The 10073-nt window shown below is 43.2% G+C and overlaps 1 protein-coding gene across 1 annotated transcript; it reads right to left on the bottom strand.

Moving 5' to 3' along the window:
- Window positions 1–1105: 1105 nt before the first annotated feature.
- LOC123190510 (putative disease resistance protein RGA4) lies at window positions 1106–6102 on the bottom strand. Its single transcript, XM_044603164.1, has 3 exons — window positions 5931–6102; window positions 4948–5446; window positions 1106–4829 (listed from the first exon to the last, which is right to left on the bottom strand). Exons 2-3 carry the CDS (start codon window positions 5229–5231, stop codon window positions 1238–1240), a joined length of 3876 nt encoding a protein of 1291 aa, XP_044459099.1. The 5' UTR covers window positions 5232–5446; window positions 5931–6102; the 3' UTR covers window positions 1106–1237.
- Between the last annotated feature and the right edge of the window lie 3971 nt (window positions 6103–10073).

Here is a 10073-nt window from a genome sequence, read left to right as displayed (position 1 = left end):
AAGTTGAGCTCAAGGAGAATGGTTTTGGTGATCAAAAGGGTGATTTTTGAAAAGTGGCAGAAGGTGTTTGATAAAGGTTTTGGCAAGCAAATGATTTCTACTTGCCATGAGACTCAACAGGGTGAAATGACACATATAATTGGGGCCTTCCACCAATTTGGAGCTTATTTGGGCAAAGTTGCATGCAACTTTTGTAAACCCTAGAAATGAGCAGAAATAGACTTGTGTAGATCTAGTTGAGCATAACACTTCTCCTTGATGCACTACTTGGTGTAATGGCCTCATTTGGGCATATGAACATGCTCACAAAAGTTGAGGTCAAGGAGAGAAAGTTGGTAGTACAAACTTGTTCAAACTTGGTTCTGGTCAGAGAGGGTTTTGGGGCATTTTGGTGAACGAAAATGACTTTAATTGACATTAGGCTTTGCAAGGTGATCACAATATGCATTTGTGACTTGCTGGATTTTTCTTGGATTTTTATGAAAATATTTCCTGTAGAAATATTTCAAATCCTTGAAATGGGCAAAAATGGTTTTGAGGGGATTCCATGGGGTTATACTATTCTTCATGACATGGGACTTGGCAAGATCATCAAACATGTCATATGTGACATGCTAGAATTTTCTTGGAATTGTTGGAGAATATTTCCTTTGTAAATATTTCAAAAGCTTGAAATATCCAGAAAGGGTTTTTGAGGAATTTGACCAATATTTTGAACATGACCATGTGTTGAAACTCTTATATATGGGAAATATATGCCCACTGAGTCTCCCTGATTTTTGTCAAATATTTTTGAAATAATAAAATAATTTTTCCTTATTAAAGACCATTTCTGGCCTTAAGAAAAAGCTTTTAAATAAAATAGGAAAATAACTTTTAAAATTATATTTTTGTGGTTTCTGGGTATCCTATATCTAATAGGTTTCAAATATACCTTTTGAAAGATTTTTCACACCTCAAATCAAGTACTTGCAGTGCAAATCTTAATTCAAGGGTTTTTGGAAAACTAATTTTAGAAAATACTTTTTGGCCAAATTATTTTTGTAAGAAAATACTATATTGCACTATACACATGGCATGATCATTGGGTAGAAGTTTGGGGCAAGGAGATGAAGTATAGAAGGCGAAGCTATGTTGACTTTTTAAGAGCACTTGAAAAACACAGAGAGAAAACCAACTCAAATAAAAAGTCAAATAATGCAAAAGTTTTTGTCAAACCACACTTTATCATGATTTATCATCTTAAGTGTTGTGCCATGAAAATCAGGGTGTGACAAGGATGCTGCCATTCGACACCACTCTGAACTTCTGATGCCACCACCCCAAGATTTGACGACCATGCCCACAATCTCTTCAATGAGGTTAGCATTAGAAAATGCTCCAGCTTCAAAGGTGGGCAATTTTCTATCTCCAACTCCTGAAGTTCTGTTAGTTGACTGAACAGTAACAGCTGATCCAAGTTGTGCATACCATCCTTTGCATTAACTTCCAATTCCTGAAGTTCTGTTAGTCCACTGAATAGTAACAGCTGACCTAAGCTATGCATACCATCCTTTCCAGTAATTTTTAATGCTACTCTAGAGTAGACTAACTGGTTTGGTAGCTTTGATCCCACACCACTTATCGAGACGTTGCTCAAAGTATGAGTCCAAGGGATAGGAGGCAGTAGGAAGACTCCAGGGCAATTTTCTATCCTGAGTTTTTGTAGTTTGGGAAACCAATCTATGTTCCAGTCTTGTTTCAGTGGGTAAACAATGTGGCTTGAACATGGCAACTCCAAGAGTTTAGGGCAATTTTTAATAATCAGTACTTGCAAACACGAGAACAAATGAGTGGCCCGTGGTACCCATTTTTCAAAATTTTCTAAGTCCATGAGTGTAAGCTTTACTATCTTGCAAAAGCTTTGCTCTAGACTAAACTCCTTTATTGTGGCAATATTCTCCACTGTTAGTTCACGAAGATCCCACGTCTTCCCCAAAGAAGGAAAAACACACCAAGAAACACCAACAAGACAAAGAGTCTGTAGAGCCTCAACAACGAGATTATCACCCAACCACGCTGGACAAGGACCTCTGTGTCCTCTAATGCACAACTCTTGAAGATTTCTATGTGGTTGAAGGCTCTCTAGAACCACTGCTTCCACATCGGGTTCAATATTGGACCGCTCACTATCCCAACATAATGTTAACTTGTGCAAGTAGTTTTTGTCTATCAGTTTTGCTTCAACTGCTTTGTCTTTGGTGTGTATTTTCTCAAGGTTATAAATCCCAAGCTCTCTTATCTCGTTGAGATGCTCTAGTTGATTTAGTTCAAACCCTTCACTTTCTTTATTGACTGCAAAAACCTTTAACTCCTGTAAGAGTTTTAGTTTCCCGACATTATAAATACCCGAATGAACATCATCATATTGGGCAAGAAAATGGCACAATTTTGCAAGGTTACTCATGTCTCTAGGTAAAAGTAAAGAACCATCCCATTCTTGTAGATCCAATATCTTCAAATGATAAAATCGGGATAAGGTTGTTGGTAAATGCATCTGGCTGATTGAAGTCCCTAGCTTTAGGAATCGTAGGTGACGAAGTGATGAAAAGTTATGCAACATGGATTCCAGGGGATATGACAATGTGGGCAAACAAAGAACACGGAGAGCATTTGCTTCCATGAACAGATCACCAAATATGCTGACAAAGCTTTCATCTTCTCCTCCAAATATAATTAATGTTTGCAAGTTTTCAACCTTCAATTTTGTCTTAAGTTTCCTCAACTCACTCTTAAAGGTCTCATCAGTAATTCCATTACTATCATCTGGATCATCTATTATGATCGACAAGTGACGGATAGATGGCCTAATTTCTACTGATCTTACATTAGAGTGATGCAAACTAAGACATTCATGAGATGCAACCTTCAAAGCTAAATCATGCAGCAGGTCATGAATGATATAATATGGATGCCCGCCAGTTTCATCTTTTTTGAAAAATCCATGGTTGACCAAATCATTTAAAATGTCCACACCTAAATCTTCAACTGTTTTATTTCGATCACCAGAAGGCAAAATATCCAGTCCTATCCAGAAATGAATGAGCTCTTCACTGTTAAACTTGTAATCTTCAGGAAATAAAGCACAACGAGAAAAACATTGCTGCAGATGAAAAGACAGATAATCATAGCTAAGTTTCAATGCAGGCATAATGTCACGCTCACCGGTCTGCATTTCCCATTCTCTACTTTCTAGGACTCTATTCCAATGATACACATCAAGGTGGTTTCTCAATAATCTACCTACAGTTTTTGCTGCAAGAGGGGATCCCTTTAGCTTTTCTGCTATCTTATCCCCAATCTCAAGTAGCCCATGATGATCTTTTTGTGATTGCTTATCGCGAAAAATGCATGCTCGAAAAAAGTCTGTAAACACTCCTTGTTCTAAGCCCTTCAGATCTATTGAACTATCAGTTGTTTTAACAATTTCTGCTACAGCTGGAAACCGAGTTGTCACTAAAATTATATTGCCCTTTGTCTGCCCTTTTCTGAGTGGTACTAAAAGCCTTTCCCAGTCCTCAGATTCACACTTCCAAATATCATCTAATACAAGCAGAAACCTTTTAGAATTTAATCTCTGTTCAATTAACACTTCTGCTCTACCCCCTTTTTCACCTTCCACACTAGGTATTGCTTTTTCAATCTCTTCAGTCAGCTTATTAACAATGAAATTCTGAGATACACATATCCAGACCTTGACCTGAAAATGCTTTTGCACTTCTTGGCTGTGATATATGTGTTGTACGAGAGTTGTCTTCCCTATGCCACCCGAACCAACAATTGGCAGGATAGTTAGGTCTTTGTCACTATATTTAACATGAGTAATACTATCTATGATGCTCTTCTTCGCAGTTTCTCTCCCGTACAGTGTTGACTCTATAATGTCAGAGGTGGTGGTGGATGGACTCTTGGCAATGCTTGGGGCGGTAGTATGGCTAGAACCCAACAACTCTAGATTAAGAATGGCTTTGACCTTTGCACATACTGGCTGCAGTTGCTCTACAATATGCTTCATTCTTTTAGACAGATCCACCCTATCAAACTCTAGTTTTGGAGTTTCTTTCACATGCTTTTTCAGGGATGCCTTGTGCTTGCAGGCACCGCAAATGACTGGCATGACAGAACTATCATCATCATGAGTTGGGAGGGATGAGCAATGGAGGAGTTTACCAACATGACGGATGGTGTTGCAAGCACCAGAAGCGAGCTTGCGCATGCATCTTCTGACCTCTTCGTTGGCCTGGTGGTTGTGTGGCGCTGACGGGGTGTTTGAGCGTGCACTCCGCTGCTTGGCACATGGCCAAGCGCAGCAGAGTACTTGTTGCCTTGTATCTTCTTCCCTTGGCTCGCTTGGATCAACACGGCTAGCCGTACGCAAAAATGGACAGAAGCAGAGCAGTTTGCCAGCAGCTCTAGCGGTGTGATGAGCGTTGAGGTAGAGATTGCACACGCAGCCCCTGGCATGCTCGTCGGCGGCCTCGTAGGTGCCGTCGAGCTGGTCCTGGATACGGAAGTAGTCGAGCTCGTCCAGCACATCCTCGGCACTGTACGCGAGGTCCCGCAGCTTCTGCAGCAGCACGTTAAGTGCAGGGTTGTCAATGTTCCGGCTGCGGGAGTTGTTGAGCATCCCCTGCACATAGAGAAGCTCCATCTTTAGCGCGTCAACGTTAGGGCCTAGCTCCTTGCTGGCAGCCCACGCCTCCAGCAAGCCGTCGGCGACAGGGCCCAGCGCCTTGCCCACCACCCATCGCGCCGCACCTATGGCTACCTCCATGCTGAAATCAAGGGCGCTGCATGCAGGAAGAGCAATTCATTTCTTTGCAGTTACCCACTAGCTAGCAATAACGGTGATAACATTGTTGATAGGGTAGAATATTGGCGTACAGAAGGAGATGAGCAAAACAATACCAGATGATTGCAGTTGCGAGCGAGAGAGCAGGGAGGCAGAGATTGGTGAAACACAAGACCAGCCAGATGATTGCAGGCGCAGGTGTTGTCGATGTTTGGGTGAAGAGGATAGGGAGGTACTTATAGACCCGGTGATGCAGGCGGTTGCAAGCAGAAATAGGTGTGGGATCATCCATTGCGTGGTATTGGCATTGGTGAGCTGATACTTTGCCGAACCTATGTTGGTGCAAGGCATGGCATCTCAGGGCACACGCATTCTGTTTTTCTAGGGTGAAGCAAGGCATGTATACCTATGCTTGGTGTCCTCCCATAGCAGGCCCTTTGGTGAACAACAAGGAAAGGAATTAGTAGGCAAGGAATCGGGCACCGGCAGCAGCGAGCTGATTCAAAGGTTACCGAATAAGGCATCGGCTTTTCTCTCTGAGATGGTTTCCTTATCCCTTTCCCGCTTTTCTGGTTTACCTCTTGGCTCTTGCTGTTCCGCAGAGCACAAAGCCACCTGCAAATGACACACAAATCTTGTAGTCTCCAGAGGTACTTGCATTTGCGGTAGTAACTTAGCATGTGCTCCAGTAACAAGTACTACTCCTAAAAGACACCGTGAGATAAGTAGGTAAGGTGAAGCGCTCATAATTTGTCGAGATGTTTGCCTTGTTGCTTGTGGCTCAACTCGAGTATGAGATTTGACTGGGTGAAACATCACAATCAGAAGTTCAGAACAGTAGGGTCAATGCTAAGGGCCTAAAAGAGGAAATATTTCTGTCAACATCTCGGTGTTGTTACCGTAACAATAAAAGCGCAATTCGCAAATGTTTCTTCCCAAATGCTGCAGGGGAAATGTAAGATCACATGAGTAATCTACACAATAGCCTCCTCGCCTTCACGCGAACGTATCCAGCAACGCATTTGGGTCCGCAGGATGACAGAACAGGACCGGCCGGGAAGGGGAGAGAGGGGCTTGGAGGGAGATGCGGGCCACTTACCGAGTGGAACCGCCTCGGCGAGAGGCAGCGGGCGGAGGTGGAGGTCCTAGCTGCCGTCGCCGGCTACTGGTCTCCGGCGAAGCCATGGCGGCGGCCGGCCTTGGTTGGTTGTGTGACCTTGTCGCCGCTGAGGAGGAGTGGGCAGAGACCGGTCAGCTTGGGTCTGGGACCTGAAGCCCTGTGAAAGGCCCAAATATGCTAGCCCACGTCATTCAACATTTGTTTTGCACGTACGGAAACAAAAAAAAACATCTTTTTACGTACAGAAAACCAACAAACTCCGTTCGACCGCTACCAGACATCGGTTCGGAAGGGAACCGCTTTGGGATCTTGTTTTTTTTCTTCCTATATTGCCTTTCTTTGATCTGTGCTTGTTTTTTTTTCCCTACAGAAAACTGGAGACCGCGGAGGGGGTTACAAACTTACGATGAACCAAGGACAACATGTCGCTCCACACGATCGGCATCAACAACTTACAAGTAAACTTTGCATAATCATGTGATGCAACATTAGCCTCCCTACTTTCTCAAATTGTCAACAACACTAGTCATGGTGTGCATTTGGTTTTTTCGGTTTGATTCGGTTCGGTTTATACGGTATATGGTCCATATGGTTTTTATACTTTGGTTTATATGGTTTATACATAGATATGGTTCAGTTTCGGTAATAACCATTTACTTTTGGTTCGGTTTCAGTATTAACCAAATTAACCAAAGTTAACGCGAATTTCTGAGCCAACACATAACTTTTCATGTGTAAATATATGATATATATCATAATGAGGAAAAATAATTAGAAAATGATAAAGAAGGGACGTTGGATAAGCAGCTAGGCTAATCACGTAAATTGAAGGACTAAATGGGCTAGACAGTACTATACTATAGCAGCCATTATGCTTTTGAACCCCAAAAAACCTTAATTTCGATAAATTCAGTTTAACCAAATGGCTTTCGGTTTCTATTGATAAAAATCAAAATGAAAATGGTTTTCATATTTCAAAACTGAAACCAAAACCTAAAAAAAACAAAAGTTTGGTTTGGTTTGGTTTTCAGTTCTTTTTTGGACACTCTTGCTAGCATGTGAGGTAACATCCATCATCTTTAGTGTGACGTAAGTATTAGATATTAATTTATATTTTCTAGACATTTCTATCGAGGGTTTTACATTGATCCTAACAGCGGTATTGGAGGGAGTAAGTGGAATTTATAGTTGAGGGGTTGCCGCGTCAGGAGATCAAGTGTCTTGAAAATAGAACACAAAAGTCATGATATACCGAACTTCATGCCCAAGTCATACTTAATGTGTTGCTCTTTTCTTTATATGTAGATGAAAGAACATGCGGTGCCCCATGTTTGGTTTTGGTAATTGATGACAATCTCTATGGACTAATGGTTGCCTTGAGTTATATTTGAAGGTTTTGTCCATAGGCTTTTCTTGGAGTACATGTGTTGGTTTCAATAAAAGTTTGTGTTGACCAAGGTGCTATTAAGGAATTATCCAAAGATTGGTCATGTGAGAGTTGAGCTTATTGCAAGCATGTCTTGAAGAAGAAGATTGTGTGATCATTCATGTTTACCTTCAAGACATCATCCAAAGGAAAGATTCAAGGTTGATCAAGACTAAGTCAAGAGTGAATCAAGTTGATCAACTCACAAAGCGTAGAAGATGTACCGAGAGGGATCAAGTGATCCCAGGGCATGGTAATTAAGCATTGTCCACTGTGCTTTGTGTACTAACCCATGGTCTATGTAAGAGTTCTATGTGGGGTTAGGTACGTGTTCATGGGCTTGCGTCAAGAGGAAGATATCACTCAACCCATGGAGAGGATGACATCAAGTGGTGATCGTCATCAAGATTGATGTGTGTAAGTTCAAGTGGAGCATCACGAAGAGATCAAGTGCTTGAAGCTTGCCATCCATTGTGGTCTCAATGGACTTGTGAATATGTGCCGAAGAGTGGCTCACCCATAGTGGAGTATGGGGAGCAATCATCTAGTCTCGATCGACCCAACGCAATCAAGAAAGGTGGTCCATCTTGAGGAGGACAAGATCGTCATCATCTAGCTCAAGTGGATCATGTTCAAGGCAAAGGTTTGCCCTTGATAGGTTTTCTATTTTACCGGTCTCATGGTGGTAGTTGGGAGACCGGGTTATAGGATCGATAGCCATACTATCAAGGGGGGCTCTCAAGTGAGTAGCTTGATCGTATCGTTCATCGAGAGCTCAAACCATTGCATCCTTGCATCATGTTTCTTGGTTGTTGTTTGGTTCTCTTTGTGAGTCTTAGAGCTTATGGTCATCTTGATGACAAGCTTGAGTTCATCGAAAACGGAGTTTGCATGCGTCTTCTATGATGTTTTCGGTGTTGGAGGTTTTACCGGTCTTATCCGAGAAAAGGTTCTCACCATTTTCTTTTGGGCCTTTTCTCATTTGCTTCTTATTGATATTTCTATCAAGATTGTGTTAGCCCTTGTCGCTAGCTTTCCAACAAACTTGGTTTCGTCGAATTCAGAGTCCGTTTGCAGAAGTTGTGTCGGTTTTGGTGTTCTGAAAAGGCTGCAGCGGTACTACCGCGGACAGGAGCGGAAGTAATTTTTTACTACCGCTCTTGGGAGCGGTACTACCGCTTGAAGCAGTACTACCGCGGCTACTTCCGTGGCTACTTCCGCTCGGGACCAAAAACTCGTCACAAGTCCAGCGGTGGTAGGCACGGATGTAATTTTTTAGTACCGCTCGCAAGCAGTAGTACCGCTCGCAAGCAGTAGTACCGCTACCCTTAGCAGTAGTACCGCTACCCCTAGCGGTAGTACCGTGAGGTCAAGCGGTACTACCGCTTCGACGGTTCTTCTGGCCTTTTTGCCTCCTCGCTGTTGTGTTTCAAAGGGCTACTACCGCCCTAGCGGTAGTACCGCTTCTTGGAGCGGTAGTACCGCTCGGTGTGGGCTGTGAGCATAACGGTTGGATTTTTCCCCACCTATAAAAGGGGGTCTTCTTCCCCATTGAACCTTATCCTTTGAGCTCGTGTTCTTCCCCCATTGTTGACCTTCTTCGAGCTTGCTAACTCTCAATCCCTTCATGGATTCTTGCTAGTTTTTGAGGGAAAAGAGAGAGGAGATCTACATCCACATTTCCACCAATCACTTTCTCCTCTATGTGAGGGGAACCCCTTGGATCTTGATCTTGGAGTTCTTGGTGTTCTCCTTCTTGTTCTTCCTCTCATTTTCCTCTCTAGCATTAGTTGCTTTGGTGGGATTTGAGAGAGAAGGACTTGGGCACTCCGTGTGCCTTGCCATTGCATTTGGTGCATCGGTTTGAGTTCTCCACGTGATACGTGGAAGTTACAAGTTGAGAAGATTATTACTCTTGGGTGCTTGGTACCCTTGAGCTTGTTCCTCTTGGGTGCTTGGGCGCCCTAGACGGTTGGTGGTGTTCGGAGCTCAATCATTGTGGTGTAAAGCTCCAGGCAAGCGTCGGGGTCTCCAATTAGGTTGTGGAGATCGCCCCGAGCAATTTGACGGGTTCTGGTGACCGCCCCCAAGGGTTGCCAAAGTGTACGGGTTCGGTGACCGCCCCCAAGGGTTGCCATTTGCACGGGTTCGGTGACCGCACTCAAGGGTCCCTTAGTGGAATCATGGCATCTTGCATTGTGCGAGGGCGTGAGGAGATTACGGTGGCCCTAGTGGCTTCTTGGGGAGCATTGTGCCTTCACACCGCTCCAAACGGAGATTAGCATCCGCAAAGGTGTGAACTTCGGGATACATCGTCGTCTCCGCATGCCTCGGTTATCTCTTACCCGAGCCCTTTACTTATGCACTTTACTCTGTGATAGCCATATTGTTTCTTGTCATGTATCATGCTATCACCTAGTAGTTTATCTTGTTTAGCATAAGTTGTTGGTGCACATAGGTAAGCCTAGTTGTTTTAGATTTTGTGCTTGACAAATTAACCGCTAGATTTATTCCGCATTTGTTCAAGCCTAGACCATAATTATTTTAAAGCGCCTATTCACCCCCCCTCTAGGCGACATCCACGATCCTTTAGTAGAGAATATAGAGGTTTACCATGTCGAGGGAGGAACTCGACTAGTTTGAGGAAATTCAATGAGTTTATGATGATGGTGGTGATCTCGGCGAAAAACGTTTGA

This window comes from Triticum aestivum, chromosome 2A (assembly GCF_018294505.1).
Source record: "Triticum aestivum cultivar Chinese Spring chromosome 2A, IWGSC CS RefSeq v2.1, whole genome shotgun sequence".
Taxonomy (NCBI): Eukaryota; Viridiplantae; Streptophyta; class Magnoliopsida; order Poales; family Poaceae; genus Triticum; species Triticum aestivum.
This window is presented reverse-complemented; position numbering and strand designations above follow the sequence as displayed.

Excerpts from the sequence above, each read along its gene's own strand:
- LOC123190510 (XM_044603164.1), bottom strand. The coding sequence starts at position 5,231 with ATGCCTTGCTTCACCCTAGAAAAACAGAATGCGTGTGCCCTGAGATGC. Across the intron at positions 4,830-4,947 it reads CTCGCAACTGCAATCATCTG|CGCCCTTGATTTCAGCATGG; the intron begins GTATTGTTTTGC and ends TCCTGCATGCAG.